The 15,997-nt window shown below is 52.9% G+C and overlaps 7 protein-coding genes across 7 annotated transcripts; 2 read left to right on the top strand and 5 right to left on the bottom strand.

Moving 5' to 3' along the window:
• Positions 1 to 175: 175 nt before the first annotated feature.
• CKM354_000426800 (uncharacterized protein) lies at positions 176 to 3,677 on the bottom strand (the record flags this gene model as incomplete). The annotated part of the gene is made up of 2 exons (XM_044799500.1): positions 176 to 337; positions 390 to 3,677. 2 exons carry the CDS (start codon positions 3,675 to 3,677, stop codon positions 176 to 178), a joined length of 3,450 nt encoding a protein of 1,149 aa, XP_044655435.1.
• Positions 3,678 to 5,143: 1,466 nt separating this feature from the next.
• On the bottom strand, positions 5,144 to 5,812 carry CKM354_000426700 (uncharacterized protein; the record flags this gene model as incomplete). Its single annotated transcript, XM_044799499.1, has 2 exons — positions 5,144 to 5,471; positions 5,529 to 5,812. The coding sequence occupies 2 exons, from the start codon at positions 5,810 to 5,812 to the stop codon at positions 5,144 to 5,146; spliced, it is 612 nt and encodes a 203-aa protein (XP_044655434.1).
• A 537-nt stretch (positions 5,813 to 6,349) lies between these two features.
• Positions 6,350 to 6,954, bottom strand: CKM354_000426600 (uncharacterized protein; the record flags this gene model as incomplete). Its single annotated transcript, XM_044799498.1, has 3 exons — positions 6,350 to 6,397; positions 6,489 to 6,752; positions 6,829 to 6,954. 3 exons carry the CDS (start codon positions 6,952 to 6,954, stop codon positions 6,350 to 6,352), a joined length of 438 nt encoding a protein of 145 aa, XP_044655433.1.
• Positions 6,955 to 7,724: 770 nt separating this feature from the next.
• CKM354_000426500 (uncharacterized protein) lies at positions 7,725 to 8,711 on the top strand (the record flags this gene model as incomplete). Its single annotated transcript, XM_044799497.1, has 1 exon — positions 7,725 to 8,711. One exon carries the CDS (start codon positions 7,725 to 7,727, stop codon positions 8,709 to 8,711), a length of 987 nt encoding a protein of 328 aa, XP_044655432.1.
• Positions 8,712 to 11,092: 2,381 nt separating this feature from the next.
• CKM354_000426400 (uncharacterized protein) lies at positions 11,093 to 12,405 on the top strand (the record flags this gene model as incomplete). The annotated part of the gene is made up of 3 exons (XM_044799496.1): positions 11,093 to 11,332; positions 11,384 to 12,182; positions 12,275 to 12,405. The coding sequence occupies 3 exons, from the start codon at positions 11,093 to 11,095 to the stop codon at positions 12,403 to 12,405; spliced, it is 1,170 nt and encodes a 389-aa protein (XP_044655431.1).
• Positions 12,406 to 12,861: 456 nt separating this feature from the next.
• CKM354_000426300 (uncharacterized protein) lies at positions 12,862 to 13,535 on the bottom strand (the record flags this gene model as incomplete). The annotated part of the gene is made up of 3 exons (XM_044799495.1): positions 12,862 to 13,170; positions 13,228 to 13,313; positions 13,379 to 13,535. 3 exons carry the CDS (start codon positions 13,533 to 13,535, stop codon positions 12,862 to 12,864), a joined length of 552 nt encoding a protein of 183 aa, XP_044655430.1.
• A 593-nt stretch (positions 13,536 to 14,128) lies between these two features.
• CKM354_000426200 (uncharacterized protein) lies at positions 14,129 to 15,366 on the bottom strand (the record flags this gene model as incomplete). The annotated part of the gene is made up of 6 exons (XM_044799494.1): positions 14,129 to 14,149; positions 14,202 to 14,469; positions 14,527 to 14,894; positions 15,009 to 15,144; positions 15,196 to 15,226; positions 15,282 to 15,366. 6 exons carry the CDS (start codon positions 15,364 to 15,366, stop codon positions 14,129 to 14,131), a joined length of 909 nt encoding a protein of 302 aa, XP_044655429.1.
• Positions 15,367 to 15,997: the final 631 nt, after the last annotated feature.

Here is a 15,997-nt window from a genome sequence, read left to right as displayed (position 1 = left end):
TATGTACTGTGAGTCTTTTCGTCACCTTCGCCTTGCTTCTGAGACTGCTTTTTCTATGTACCAGGTGATCGTTCTTTTTGGTTTTCGCTTCGACTATGCTCGCTAAATGCTTCTTTCGTCATTCGTACAACAATCTCCTATGCAATTCATTGATTCATTACGCTCGCTTGATGGGCTACATCGTAGTGGCGACGGTCTTGCCTGAGCTTGGGGCAAGCGAGCCTTCAATGCGTTGCTTCGCGCGCTGCTTCTCTTCTTCGGTTGGATTGGCCTTGGGCTGATCTGGCAAGTGTGGCGCATGGCCAGTAGTGCGGCCAATTGACATGCCAACGCGGACCTACCAGATAGTTAGCAAAGGTGCAATTACAGGGGACACGATTGATACTCACCAAGGTCTCAAGAGCACCACTACTGTTTGCAACCAGATCTTCGTCGAACTTCATCACACCGGGCTCGAAGAGCACAAGCAGAGTAGATCCTCCAAATTTGAAGTATCCCAGTTCTTCTGCCCTCTTGACCTGATCACCCTTTTTGCGCGTTATGACAGTAGATCCGACCATCATCGCTCCAACGCAGATGACCATTACACGTCCATGGCAGGTGGAGTCGATTGGCACAACGACGCGAATATTCTCACCATATACGTCCAGCGCAGAGCGAATGGCCATGGGGTTGACTGTGTAGTACTCGCCATCGATCAGTTTGGGCTCGCCCATAATACCGTCGACTGGGATGTGGAAGCGATGATAGTCTTGGGGAGCCAGACGGAAGATACCTAGAGCGCCGTTGTGGTAGCGCTTGGCGTCTTGTGGATAGGCGTCGCCGAGCAATCGCTCGACGTTGAATTCGCGTCCTTTGACCCAGATACGCTGCGCTTCGTCCATGCGATTGAACACGACTGAGCGACAGTCAGCCGGACTGACGATGATATGCTGGTCGTTAGGAGCCGAGCAAGGACGAGCGCCAGGCTTCAGCTCGCGGTAAAAGAACTCGTTGAAGGTCTTGAACTTCTCCGTTGGCAACAGGACCTCACTCATATCAAGCTGGTGGAAGTTGATGAAACCAGCGATTTGAGAAGCCGAAGCAGGATCATCGTACTTTCGTCCTTGTTTAAACGACATAGAGCGCAGCAGCTTTCGCACTCTCTTTTTCTCCATCTCTCTGCTCTTGAGACCCTTGTAGAGCAGACGAATCCCAAGGCGTACGTATATGCTCATGCGCTCCTCGTTGATCTGGCCAGTAATGCGGTCCTGTACAAGGATGTTGGCACTATTCGCGCCAAGCTTGTAGCCTCCATAAGACACTTTCGTGATGATCTTAGAGTACCACTTCCTCTGTGCTTGGGAGCTAGTGACGAAGCCAGCCATGACCAAGTTGTTGACTGCTCGCCAATCGCTGCTCGCACATGTTGCGATGTGCGTGATGATGTCCGCATCGGTCGTTTTGCGGCCCCTAGCAATTCTCGGCTGATGGCAGATCGGGCATTCAGAGATCTCGACCACATGCTCCTCCTTGGTGTCCGGATCGCCACCAAGCTCTTCTTCGCCAGCTTCGAGATAGTCTCCCATCTCACCGCTGTCACCAAGATCACTTACTTCCAGAGCCGGAATCGGAGTTTTGGACGGATGCATGTTGAGAGGGTCGGAAGCGTCAAGATAAGGTGTCCCGCCTCCTGGACTATAGTCTGGCGAGCTCGAGCTGTTGGTGGCCATCGTCAGCTGTGACGTGGAAGTGGATGGGTCCGATTGTCCTGAGCGATGGGCAGAGCCGTTGTGCAAGTCTTGAAGCTTCATGAGCTGCTCCTCCAAACAAATCACCGCTTGGTCCATAGTGAGGTACTCCTCGCCATTGACATGCGCCCAACGCTTGAAGAAGCCGTCGATTGTCTTGTTGTGGAGGGTACTGCCTAGCGTATCCAACATGGTGACGAGCTCGATCTTGTCAATTCTCCCGCTTTCATCAGCATCGTACTGTCGCAAAAGAACACGCCAGAACTGCTGCCGCAGAGCGCGGTACGGCAAATACTTGGCCCGGATGTACAAAACAGGATGATATCTTCCCTCCCAACGTTGCGCGTTCTTGAGCTCGAGAGGCAATTCGAAGGAGTGCATTCCAGCTTCATCACTAAGGTCAAGAGCGTTCTGATCCTCCTGACTAGTGAGGTGGCCGCTGCTGGCCATTCGCCTCGCAGCCAGTTTCGCTTGGTGTGGCACAGCAGTATCCGACCCGCCGTGCTGCAACTGAGGACGAGATGCCTCAACCTGTTGCATACCCGTGAGATTGCCGCTGCTCGAAGACTTCGACAATTTGTTCAAGTTGGTGCTAGAACTGTTCTTGCTTCCCAACTTTGGCAGATCATTACGGCTTGCGCTCCTAGAAAGGGGGTTGCGGAATCTTTTGCGTTTCGACTCGCTTTGGTCGCCCTCGATCGAAGCTTCCGGATCTGGTAGCCTGTACAATCCGGTCTCAGGATCAGCCTCGGGAGCGAGCTCGCGCGCCTTCTCCAGCGAAAAGCTAGCAGTACCAACAAAATCGTTGCCAGAGAACTTGTCGCGATCAACCACTGCAAAGTAGAGACTGTAATTTTGCTCGCTCTTCTGCACCTGGAAGACCAACTTCTCGTCGAACACTGGGTTGAGATCGTGTCTGATGACACGGGTGCGGTAGGTCTTTCGACCTAGCGAAGTGACCACGAATGGATCCATGTCAAAAGTGGTCTTTGTGACATTCTTCTCGGGAGGCAGGTCCGTGACTCTGTTGACTTCCAGGTACAGCACCCCAGCCACATCTGATGCAGCACCGAACTCGTATGCGCTCGTCTTCTTCTTACGTCGTAGGCGCCTGAGCTTTCTACGACGTCGAGAACGTTGCTTCTCCTCTGAAGTGCCGCTAGGTGTTCTTGTGCCATCATCTGTCTCGTCCGAAGGATCTTTATCGTCATCATCCTCCTCTTCGAGATCGTCCAAGTTGCTGCTATTCATTCTTCTCAGAAGCTCTTCGTCCTCTTCATCATCATCATCTTGCTCCGGATCTGACACGATTCCCTGGAATCTTTGCAGTATCTGCTGTGGCGTAGCTGCGCTGTTTATAGGGTCGGAAAGCTTGAACTGGAGCAAGATCTCGCCAGAAATGTTACTATCCTTTTTCTGCTTCCGTCTGCCATTGCGTCTTCCTTCGAGCTTGAACCATTTCGGCTCGGGGGTTATCTTTCCTGCAGCAAACACCTCTTCCAAGACGATATCGAATTCGCCCATGTAATCGTTTCTGAAGCGGTCTTTGTCCCAGCACACTGCTTCGAGCAATGCAGAGTCGGGGGAATTGACTGGAAATTGAAATGTCTGATTCCACTCTGGATTCAATGACTTGTTGACAACGCTGGTTGCCTCCTTGTGATCGCCCAAAGTGAGTACGAGGAATGGATCAGAGAAGCCGCTCTTGTCCTTCGCAGCAAGGTTGCGTCCTTTGAGTACCTGCACCACCAATTGCAGCCCCATACCCATGTGGTCGCCTTCCAGCGGCCGACCTGGAGATCGCGGAGCACCGGCCATGATGTAACCGGAGCTAGGATTCGGTGCAGCTGGCGGGGTGGACGGAGCAGAAGAGTTGGCACTGCCAGTGTTGCTGCTGCTCTTGATCCTCTTGAGGGAAATGTGGGATGGAAGGTGAGGGCGAGGCATGGTGAGCAGGGGAGCGCCGTCCGGCAGCGTTTGCTGGTCGGCCTCAGGTGTCACAGAACAGCAGGTCAAACGCACGTAGGGGAAGCTGGGAAGGCTGCCTCAGCCTCAGAAGGTGACGTTTGAGGAAGAGGGATTCAATGCTGTTGGCTGAGGCGCCCTCAGGAGGATGTGTCTTTGTCGTTTCGCCTCGGCCGCCAGGGCGCAGCTCGCATAGGAATGACGCTGCAGTAGGATCCAAATCAATCAATAAATGTGGGAGAACGAAGGGAACGCAATGCCGGGCCAAGAGGATGAAGAGGACGACGCAAGCATCGCGGGAAGATCAGCGCGGTGCGATTGTGGGGTGGGCTGTGACGGCGGCGCGGGCAGAGGCAGGAACTGTTCGTCCAAACGAGCACTAAAGAAGCCTCCGCCGAACGGCCACCGCTGCTACGCGTGTCCTCCTCGCTGCAGGTCCGAAAATGCCGCATGGCCTCCTCGGGCAGCGCCCTCTGTGCCTGCCCGGGTGATGTCCTGCTCACAGATCCTCCGCCGCGCGGGACGACGTGATGCTGACCCTCATTCGTTGCGCTCATCGAGCAAGGATGGAGCTGCGCGCCGAAAGTCTGTCGAGATGCTCGAGCTTCTCGATCTCTTGCAGAATGCTGGGTGGGGCGACGCCACGGGCGACAATGAGAGGTCGGCAGCTGTAGAGGGCGGCATCTGATGGCCATGCTGACAATTCTGCACTACTCACGATGTTCTCAGATGTACCGGGGCACGGCTCATGACATAGATGGAGATGGAACTTGGATCCACGGTCTCTGACGGATCCGTGGCGCGACGCTGACGAAAGAAAATGGATAAACTTAGCTGTTCAGTACACACCCGCCCCTTCGGATGCCGTGGGGTGGGACAAGATGTGTGCAGACTCCGCGATCTCGAATCCCAACATTGATTTGAGGCACTCAGAGCCAGGCAAAGACAATCAGGCTAATGGGACAAGGTCATAATCCAGAATGGGAACCAGCAACCAGGTAGCAGTACCTTTCCGGCATGCTGACGGGTACGAGAGCCTCGATACCTATTTCTGTGACGAAAACGAACGTCCGCCTTCATGCACAGTCAGCCGCCATGTGAACTCTGGATAGAGCTCCATGAACGAATCGTGCTCGGCCATAGCTTAAGTATGCTAGTACGAACGGTCGATGACCTTGGCCATGTAGACCCATGGAGCTTCCACGAAATTCTCCGAATTGACAGAAGAGTACAACACATCAGTCAGCCTTGGGAAGGGAACAAGAACAACGTGCAATCATAATGAACGATCGCGAAGACCTGTTCAGTAAGAAGTAGTACAGCGCTTTTGCAGCTTCTCTCGGTCAGCTAGTACGGTGGCTCATAGATACAATTGCCAACCTCCTTAACATCCTCAGCCACCGGCATTTGATACCATGCATGCGAGCATCATTTCAAGCCAAATTTCGCTATATGCTCAGGGCCATGATACTGTTGACAATATCGTTGTCGTTCTCCTTGAGCGCCTTCACAGCCTTCTTCCGGCTGACGCTAGCCTGAGCCATCACGAGCTCAATGTCCTTGGCCTCGAGACCAGTGTCGTCAACCTCCTCACCATCGTCCTCTTCCTCCTCGGCCTTCTTGTCAGCACCGCCCTCGACGGCCTTGCCCTTGTCGCCATCAGCAGAGTGGTCGTGACCGGCCTCGTTGGCGGCCTGGCTGGCGAGCTGCTGGGCAGCGGAAGCCTGAGCCTGGGAGTTCAAGTCCTCAATCTTGGCCTCGCCGAAGATGCTATATCTGTTGTCAGCCATTGTGTTCTTCCCCGCGGTCATTTCAATGTCAATCTGCTCTTACATCCAAGTGTTGCTGTTTGGTGACTTGTAGACATCTGGGTTGCTGATGACGAAGAGAATGTTCTTTGGTCGGCGCAGAGTCACACGGGTGATGCCCTCGACGTGCTTCAATCCGAGCTTTGCAATGGCCTTGCGGGCCTTCTTCTCGTTTCTGCTGTGTACGGCAACCGAAGCGCCTGCTGGAATGTTGGCCTCGCCCTCCTCATCAGAGTCAGAGGACTCCTCCTCGACCTCTTGGACCTTCTTCTCCTCGTCTGGAAGCTCTTCGACACGTGGGTTGGCCATGATGGGCGGTTTCGAGGCGGAAGTGCGAAGCTTTGCGATTCGTTAGCTACTGCTGCATCGGCGAACAAGCGGTCGTTGTCCTGCGGAATCTGGACAAGATCGTGCGCACTTTGCGATAGTACTTACGGGTTGGTAGATTGTTTGCGGGCTGGACGTGTCGTCTGCTCAGTTCCAAAGTTCACAAGTGGTGATGCTGTGGTGCCAAGCACAAAATGAGTGCCTTGTGGGGCCACTTAAAGCCGCTTTTGCAGCGCTTCACATGTACAGTCGCAAGAACGTCACAGATACAGAAAGAAATGATAGACACAGAGAGCGATTGGAGATTTTGACAGTTTCACGTTACGACATCTGCGGGGCCTTCTGAGGACCATGCTTGAACCGCTATCAAAAGCCTGAAGACAGCCGCTTCTTCCACCTTGCGCCAGCCGTTCGCCCAGATGGCTGAAGCCAGTCCATCTTGTTCCAAGTGAGATGCATGCGCTTCCGTTCTAGTGCTGTCATGATGCGAGAGGGTATTTAGCATCTTCATCTCGCAATCTATGCAGCCTTCGCAGTAGCAAGAGCCTTGCGGGTCTCGAAGCGAGCCTGTTTGCTGTTAGTGTCCATTCCTGCTTTTTGCCAACGTAGGTGTTCATCGCAGCACTGCGCATGCCTGCGAGAAACATGTCCAACGTACCTGCTTCCTCAGGCGCATCACCTTGAAGCGCTCGAAGTCGTTCAACTGCTTTCTCCGGGTGGCCTTCTCAATCTTCTTGGCATATGGGCTCTCCGTCCACTTCTTGTCCACACCAAACTCCTCCCATTGCTTCGAAAGAGCAGTCACACCAGCACCGAGAGCGATCTTTGGGATGACGAGGCCAGTGAGCGAGAGCGAGGAGATTGGGGCCGAGTGACGAGGAGTTGCGAGCTCGGAGACCTTCGATGGGCCATCGACGAGGACCTGTACGCTGTGAGTCTATGCACTCTTTCTCTTCCTAGTTCTCGCCTCCAGTCGTGCTCGGGAAGTGTGCACATACGCGCTTGTGGTCGATGATCTGGACAATGGCGGCAATTCTGCCAGCGTATGGGCCGCTGCCGAAGTGAACGACACGGCCGACCTCGACCTGTCTCCAGGATGGTGCTACGACGGAGGAATCGCCCATTGTGTCGGTCGGTCGGTAGTCGTTGGGTGAGTTGTCGGGGTCGTGAAAGGTATCGCTGTCGTTCGACGCAACTTTGCGGTGTTCGGACACACAGAATTACAGATGCTTGGCGGCAGGCACGGCCGGCCCGCGCTAGTGGGTCGCCCCGACCACTTCTCAGATTCCGTTCCACAGAACTTTCTCTTTCTCCTGCTTCACCACAACAACAATGTCTGCGCCCTCACAATTCGCAGGCTGCATCTGTGCATCATTCACCCAGGTAAGCTCTTGAATCCCGATCTCACCTTCGCACAAAGATGATATAATTTGCGACTGATGGCAGTAGCCTGAGCACCTCGCCGGGTGCTCATTAAGGGCACTGTCTATCTGATATTCAATTCTTACATATACTGATCCACAAGTGTTCCCGCCTACTTGCAACAACACACGAAGCTCTGGTGCAGAATGCAAGCTAACATGCGAAAGATACAGGATCTGGTCTGCCCACACGATATGCACGGATGAGCCCACTTCCAGACTGCGAGGTACGTTACCGCATTTCATTCTGCCCCTTCCTATGATTAAAAACTACAACGCACTAGATAGTAATTGAGCCTTCATGGCGTTGATCACTCTTTACACCAAGATCACTGAGGAAAAACCAAAAAACACATCTGCTCATGTCTGAACATGTCCTGATGAGCATGTGCTGACCAGCATGTCACAGATTTATTCCAATACATGATCAGAGAGGCATCCTGCACTCTGGACCAGGTCTTCTCTGCAGCTGCATGGCAACACCTGATGGACTCACGCCCCTGAGAATACGTGGCAAACGCCGCGGTGCTCCCAGCGAGAAATGGAACGCTGGCAAGCGTCGCCGGCCAGAGCTCCAGAAACGGCAAACATCTGTCGACATTACCAAGGCCGATGAATCGCGATCTGCAAAGCTACGCCTTCGCAAAAGCCATCAGTCCGACAACGACTCGCCGCTCGAGACCTTGCCGGTAGAAGTCTTGCAGGAGATCTTCGAATATGCAGGTAACGTGGACCTGGCAGTAGTGTCTCGCCAGCTCGCTGCGAAGCTTTCCAAGAGCCACCATCTGCAGTACGAACTTACAACACGCCTTCTTGAGCCTGTCCTCGATTCTGCAGATGGTTCCGAGCCCAGCGCTGCAGAGCTGCATGCTGCTACCCGTCTGCTCGACTCGAGATTCATGACCTGGCGATTCTTTACAACATGGCTGCGTCGCCAGACAAACGTCGCGCTTACGGACACCTCTGATGACGAGCCCAATTGGAACGAGCTATGGACAGCCCTCCGGCCTGATCCTGCTCTGTTGCCACCAAGGAAGCTTTTACTCCCACCATTCACCACAGAGAAGGTGTCTTTCATGTCACTTCTACTTCAGAACGTGAACGACATCACGCTCCTTGACGCTTCCTACGGAGAGATTGCATATGAAGGTCTCGTCGCGGCCATCCAGTCCGACATGCCAGACCTAGTCTTTCTGTTCCTTGGTGTAGGACTGAATAGCGACACGGAGCTTTTGCGAAGTGCTGTTGAGGCTGGCTGCAATCAGGAGATTGTGCAAATGCTTATAGATTCTGACGCTGCGAGACAGCGAGCCGCCGGTAGGTCGAAAGGCGAGGTCGATCTGCTGGATCCAGCCATATGGGCTTGGGCTGAGCACGCTCGCAAGCACGGCAATGATCGGGGAGAGTGGCTCATTTCTTATCTCCAAGCACGCCAGCGGAAAGTCGTCCCATCGCGCTAATAACTACTTTACCTTACAATTGACTACTTCCCATCCTCGCCATCTCTATTCTTCTCATTCCTTTCCTAGATATATTCTCTACATTCGCAGGATTTATGCTGATAATTTCCACCATCCTCGGAGTGAGCCAAGTTTTGATCTTCCGGTGCGGCTGTGGCTGGTTTCCCCGCGAGACAAATTTACACCTCGCTCCCAATTCGCATCGACGCTTCTCGCCATTCGACCAATCCCCCGAAGTCGTCGCTCAACGACATGAGGTCCAGACGCCACTAGCATGAACCCGCGAAGGGAGTACCACGCGATGGAAGACCATGTGGCGTCAGCTCAAGCTTTGTCGCGGTCTTCAGCGCTTATTATTTAGTCCATGGCCTGCTCACTACTGCTTACTCTTCCAGTTTTTCCGAAGCACCAATAGCACTTTTCTCCCAACTTTCCACAGCGTACAGGCGCATCATAGAGCATTGCCATGTACAGCACGATGTCTGAAGAAGGCAGTAGCAAGTTTTCGAACTTCTTATTTTCGCTGAAGAATAAGATACGGTCATCGGCGGCTGGAGTTGTATGTTCAAGAGCGGCACCAGACTGCAGGACTGGACTGATTTGACTTGCCTTCAGACACAACCTGCTCAGTCCAAGGTCCAGGAGGGAACGAGACCGCTCAATGCCGATCATGCAGCCGTGGAGCGGATAATGGGCCCCCCAAAAACTACGCAGCAGAAAGAGACTTGATTCAAATGCCTGCTCTGGCGATAGAGTGCGAGAGGAGGCTCTAGACATTACGACACTTCCCGGCGCTGGTATTGCAGAGACTCTGGTCGCACATTTGGGAAGCACAGCCCGATGAGATGGCAGAGCCGCGAAGACGAGAGCGGTTTGCTGTCCATGATACCGAGGCCGCCTTCTTCACTCAGTTTTCGCCTTGGGCTTTTCGCAGATCTTTTGGGCCTAAGACCACGTCAACGTCAATCTAGGACAAAAGCGATATCAGTCGCCGGAAAACCCGCAGCGCACCATTGAGACACAAAGCAGGGACTGCAGCCCAACAGCGACTCATCCAAACTTCAGAATGAATTGGACGTCAGTTCGTGCTGGCCATGCACCACAGATTGCTGTGATCAGATCAGGCACGGCGGCCAAGCAGCTAGAATTGCATAGCTCAATGGAGCCCGATGCAATCTCACGACTACCCTGTCCGGTCCACAAAGAGCTGGCGGTATCAAAACATGGCTTGGCAATCAAATTTCATCGAGGCATCGGCGCGGCACAGCCCTTCAGCTCAGATGTATTTTGACAGCGGGAAGTCTACAAGCATGATTGTGTACTGAAAGCATGAATCGCACTCAGATAACATCTGCTCGAGTAGGATTGCCAAGAAAAGCAAAGAAGATAGCGGAACTGGCACTCCTGAACAAGCATCACTCTGTGTCGCTTCTGCTATCGAGGACTGGACTTATCGCAGATACACAATCTACCTAGCCTTTGTTCAAAGTTTTGAGCTTGCCTTCGCTCGATAGCACCTGTCCCGCCATGTTCAATCTGGACGCTGCGTAAGCAAAGGACCGATGATCAACGAAATCGAAGGGACAGGTCTTGGTAGGGAATTTTAACATGACATAGCACAGCCTGTCATTTGAACACAGTAGAAAACGTGCAATCGTCCTCCACACAAAATGTGAGACAGCTACGTGAGCAGCTCGAAAGTTTGGGAAACCGTCGAACATCGTTTGGCTTGGCAAGCATGACGAAATCGATCCGCGGAAAGTCGATATGGCTGATACACTTCACGTCGTCACTTCTTATCTAAATAACAGCCTATAGCCTTCTGATCCGACACCAGAAGATAACCCTGCATTGACACTACCGCAGATAGGTCGACACATCCGCGAGAACATCCCAGACTAGGACATTCTTTGGGCAGCGAAAGAATTGCAGTCGTCCCCTGAATCACCCTGCAAGCTTCGCAATACTGAACACGCGTACGACGCGTTTCGAGGGGCTCCGTACCAGTGTTCAAACAACAAGCCCCAGTCAAGAATAGCTTGTTCAGGCTTTGCAATACTGAACACGCGTTTCGAGACGTTCCGTACCGCTATTCAGATCCCCGGCAATCGAAGCTTATCCGATGAAACTACACAGTGTTTGCAGGTCTATGCTTGATGCGATCAAAAGGATCGGCGACTACTACTCTTCAATTAGCAAAGTCTCCATGGCAGGTGCTTTTTGATCCTATCTGCACTTCGCACCCTTGCCTCACATCATTCGTTCCGCTGTTCCGGCTGACATGCGACTACATATTTCTGCCCATTTGAAGATTTCTCCGAACCCAACCGCTCTGCAAACGACAAACTACTGGTCGAGCAGTTTCGTGGCCGCCGTTCGTCATGTCCGATCACCCTACTGGTTCAGCGAAACCGGATGGAACAATGCATGGACCTCGTCGATCCGTCACAGCACCTGAGTTGGCTCAAGCGCTTGGGCAACTTCCGTCTTCACGTTGGAAATGGTTCCCAGGCGTAGTAGAAGAGAAGTCGAAGTCGCCGAGAAAATCTGTAGACAACCGACTGAACGACCTCGATGCAGAAGCACAACATCATCACCGTGGTGAAAGTCAGGCGGAGGACGTGAGTACATATAGTCCCTATGGCATCGCTAGCACATTGACATTCACTCAGTCAGGCCAAACGACCGACGAGGCGAAGGAGACTGACAACGAAGCCAGAGATGATCCCGACCTCGACCTCGAACTCAGACCTATCACATCGACAAGAAACTGGGTAGTAAGAAATCTGTCGCCTCCACCCCGACGACTGCCCAAATCCGGAGCATGGCAAACATACTTCATGCAAGAAGTCGCTGGCGACAAGTATCTCGAAGCGCAACTCCTCCTTATGACGATTGTGACTGGCGCCCTTGATGTAATGACCTACATGACCTACCGCGTGTTCGCATCGAAACAGACCGGCAACACACTCTTCCTCGCTCTATACGCCATGGAACTCCCTGCACTAGATCCTGGCGTCGAGAAAAACGTAGGCGTATCAATGGGCGTCTTCATCGGCGGAGCAGTATTCTTCGGACACATTGGACACATCTCTCGACAAAGACGAAGAATCTGGCTATTGATATCGAATTTCTTCCAAGCTGCTCTCTTCCTCGCAGCCGCCGCGATGCGATACTGGGCTTCGAGGGACGGGACAGGTCCCGGAGCGATGGGAATCCTTGCAGTATTGTCATTCGCTCAGTCTGGACAAATAGCGAATGCGCTCAATGTGGGAATGCCGGAGCTGAACACTACCATGATCACTGGAGCGTTGATACAACTTTGCACCGATCCGGAGATCTTCAAACTGCATAACCTCAAGCGGAATCGAAGATTCGCTTTCTTCTGTTCGATGCTTCTGGGGTGTTTCCTTGGAGCAGGAGTGTTGAAGGCGTCGAGCCCGAGTGCGCTTCTCGTCTTGGTTGCTTCAAGTAAGTTCAGCAAGCATCGCTTTTCTTACATGGATTGGAATATCGTGAGCGCATGTTCGCGACGGTCACTAACCTTTCTGGCAATTGTCTAGTGAAAGGAGCTCTAGTATCAACATTTCTATTCAACCGCGGAATCGTCGAGAAGAAGACACATCTAGAAAATGGAGAGAAAAAGATCGAAGGTCACGCCACACCTGTCACAAGAATCCTCTGGGGAGATTGAGAGACAGCACATCGTATTGCGATGTGCCAAGAGGAGGACCGATAAGGGATACATCAGCGGCTCGATGACATCGTGCTTGGAGAGAAGTCGAGAAGCAGACATGTGCCTATGTGGATGACTGAACATGCTTGGACAGCGGTTTTCCTTTTGTGAGCCCGAAAAGGGGTGCTACAATTGGCACTCTACGGGCAGGTCCCATCGAGATACACCGACGATACAGGGGCGTCGTCGCTAGGCGAGTAGGTGGGCCATTTACAACCGCTCACACGAAAACCAGACCAGGCTTAGACAGCAAGATTTTATTTGAAGTCAAGAGAAAAGAGGCTCGTTGTCCTCTCTGAATGCTTCCCGCTCTCGCAGCCTGCACGAAAGCCAATCGAACCGCAACTCACCACACCAAAACTATCATTCTCTCAATAGAGAACTCCCATCCCACCATCCACCCCACTGCCTTTGTCACTCACCCTCCTCCCCACCCTCCCTCAAATCCGGCACCTCATCATGATCCATCCTCAAATACCCCCTATACTTCTCCAACTTCACCGCATCCCACTCCCCCTGCTCACACCTCGTTCCATACTTCACCTCCCAATCCCTGTCCGCCTCATTCATCTGCTCCATCTCCTCTCTACATTTCTCCAACTCAGCCCCAAGTCTCGGAATCTCTTTTCTTAGACGAGCACGCTCAGCTTCGCGAAGAGATTTGTGGGCTTGGCTTGTGGTGAACCATGATCGGGAGATTTTGGTTTTGGAGTCGAAGTCGTCCTGTAAGATATCAGTGAGAAAGGGCGGGTTTGGGAGGAGAGGGAGGATACTACTTACGACCAAAAACCCATACTCAATCCACCTGCGACTAGCTTCTTTCTCCAAAGCTTCAGCATTCCCTAAACGACGCACATTTCTCACATCTATTGGCGCCCAGCCACCCATTAGCGCAAAAACGAATGAGGAGGAACAAAAAGAGAAAGCTCACCAGGATTGTTCTTTGCGCGAGAGCTTCTTTTGCCCTTGCCACTGCTGGGTTTCGTTGTGGTGTTGCTATCTTGGACTTGCACTTCCACTACGTTGCCGTCACCGTCGGTGATGTATTGAGTCTGCTGTTCGCTTGGAGTAGCGTGGGAGTTGACCATGTTTGCGATTGTTGACGTGGAGTGCTGCGAATGTCGGGATCTGACTGAAGGAGTGGCACGAGTGGCGGTAGTATTTGAAGTTCGTTGTCCAGAGGGTAAGGCGGCGAGATTGCTTGTATGAGATCCAATACTCGGCCAGATCTGTTGTACTCACTATCGAACTGTTGAGAGATTGCACTCACAATTCTGCATCCTGTTCAGCAAATCCAATCGCATTATACCACAACACCTCACTTTTCTCACCATGCCCATTGTCAAATTATTGCTCTTGATGTCATCGCTACTGTTTCTACAGGTTTGTATTCTGGTCTGTCTGTTACAACTAAATGGACAACATACTTCTTCGCTTCGTTCGCTAATGCCATACAATGAGCTCCAAGGACTGTTCCACCAACGCAATGCTTCTTTCCGATTGCGCCCGCTCGCTCGTGATGCATCGTGGTCAAAAAGAAAATTTGGGCGTTCGTTGTCGCCACAGGGTATCGAATTGTTTGTAAGCATCGTCCTCGTGTGCATGCTTTTGTGGGTGAGGTCGGAACCTTCAGGGAATTGTAAGGTTACACGGGTAATGTGAGTCGGGCCAGTCGGCGAAATCAGCGCAGTCCTATCACGCTCTGTTCACAGTCAGTGCCATTACGCAGCAATTGGGTCTCGAGAGATACTTGCCATCTCCAACGTCCACACTCGCCTAATCCAAACCTTGAGCTTGCCGTCAACACCTTCAACGTTGTCAAGCTCAACACCCTCCCACCAACATCTTCTCGCTGGCTTTCGCCAGAACAGTAGAAGCTTCTGTGCCATGCCAACAGCGTTCGCAGCACCGGCAGAGTCGCCTTTGATGTCTGTGCGAAGACGTGCAAGTGCGATCGAACAGATCACAGCTTTTTGTGGCTCGGCTGCCCGATGGCCCCACGTATCGTCGTGATTGAAGCCGCTGCAGAAGAATTAGCAAAAATTGATTCAGACGTGTGGCAGCACTTGTTCAGCTCACCCAGCTGTCAGCATTTCGATGAGATGTTGCTCTGTAGTGCCCGGCTCCTCGCTCTTTCTCAGGCCGGAGAAAATGCCATCTTGCTTCAGGAGAGCTCTGCTTGCCGCACGCTTGATGCTAATCATCTCCATTTGCTCAATATCCTTGCGAGGCGGAATGGCGTAAAAGTCAAGATCTTCTCGGAGAACAATGATACCAGCGCGATCTTGCAGCATGTCGCGAGCATTGCCGGCCATTGGCTCGATTGGCATAGTGTTAGGCGCAAGTGGGTCGCTTGATTGTCCTTGTGATTCCTCGGATGTGTTGGGAATTGTTTGTGCAACATTACGGAAGAACTCGAGCATATACTGCAGGGAGAGTGGGTCGTACTGTGAAAGATAAACAATGTCAGATAAGTATACATCAGTGTTCAAGACGTTTGTGATTTCATCAAGCGAGTGTGCCTTTGCCTGGGTGAGCGGCTTCGAGCGGGTGTTTCTTACGTCGACTGGGTAGACATCGCCGTCATGGTAGCTGTTCATATGTCCATCAGGCAACAAGCCATTTGGGAACAGAGAGAGCAGGACGAATTCTGGCAAGGTCAAGAGTTCATCTCTGGAGAGCGTGAACCGAGTGCCGCTGTCATGTGTTAGAAGTGCTTATGCTCGTGGAAGGCTGCTGGCAACAAACCGTAGCTCGAGAGTAATGTTCTCATCTGAACCTATATCATGTGATCAGCTTTCACATGCGCATCATGGCGATCTGTTGATGCTGACCTCCTCCCAGCGCTGTATTGATCGGCGCCGGCCCTCCCTGCTGGACCTGTGTGATGATACTCGCTGCTCCTCCTGCTGCGGCCATGACGTATGTGAAGCCCTCGAGCGGACTTGAGCCTTCTGTGTATGGCGGTGGCGGTTCTCCGTCGTCGAGATCTTTGCTGGATCTACCGTCTTTGGTGTCACGAGGAAGCGCAGCCTTGGTATCTGCAACGACAGTGGATGCTGCAGCGTGTCCCTCAGTCTCTTCAAATGGGAATGGCGGAGCTGGACCGGCTGGCGCTGTGGCAGTGAGCCCGGCTGCCGCGCACGCGGTGGTGAGCGGATATGGCTCTTCGGGCGACGGCTCTGGGAAGTATTGCGCAGGGAAGCCGTGCGAGGAGAAGGGCGGCGGGCTCTCAGCGGCTTGGGCTGAGGAAGGCTCAAGGCTGCGCTCCTGCTCGTGGTGGTCGTGCGCGGAGTCGAGGTGCAGGTGCGAGTCAACGTCGAGCTTGAAGAGAGGCACGAGGCCGCGGAGGGAAGGGGTGGTGTGGATTGAGTCGTCGTCTGAAGCCACGGCGCTGAGTAGCGGTGGGCGCGGGGGGCTGGGGGCTACGGCGAGAGGCGGCGGACGCGGTCCAAGCACAACAAGTTCGGCCGGACGAGGCGGAGGCTCACACGCAAATGTCCAATGCGATGCAGCGGAATGTTTACGACGGAGGCAGAGCAGATCACAA

This window comes from Cercospora kikuchii (assembly GCF_019650295.1).
Source record: "Cercospora kikuchii DNA, contig_00002, whole genome shotgun sequence".
NCBI lineage: Eukaryota > Fungi > Ascomycota > Dothideomycetes > Mycosphaerellales > Mycosphaerellaceae > Cercospora > Cercospora kikuchii.
Note: the sequence above shows the minus strand (reverse complement) of the source record. Positions and strands in the feature narration are given on the sequence as shown.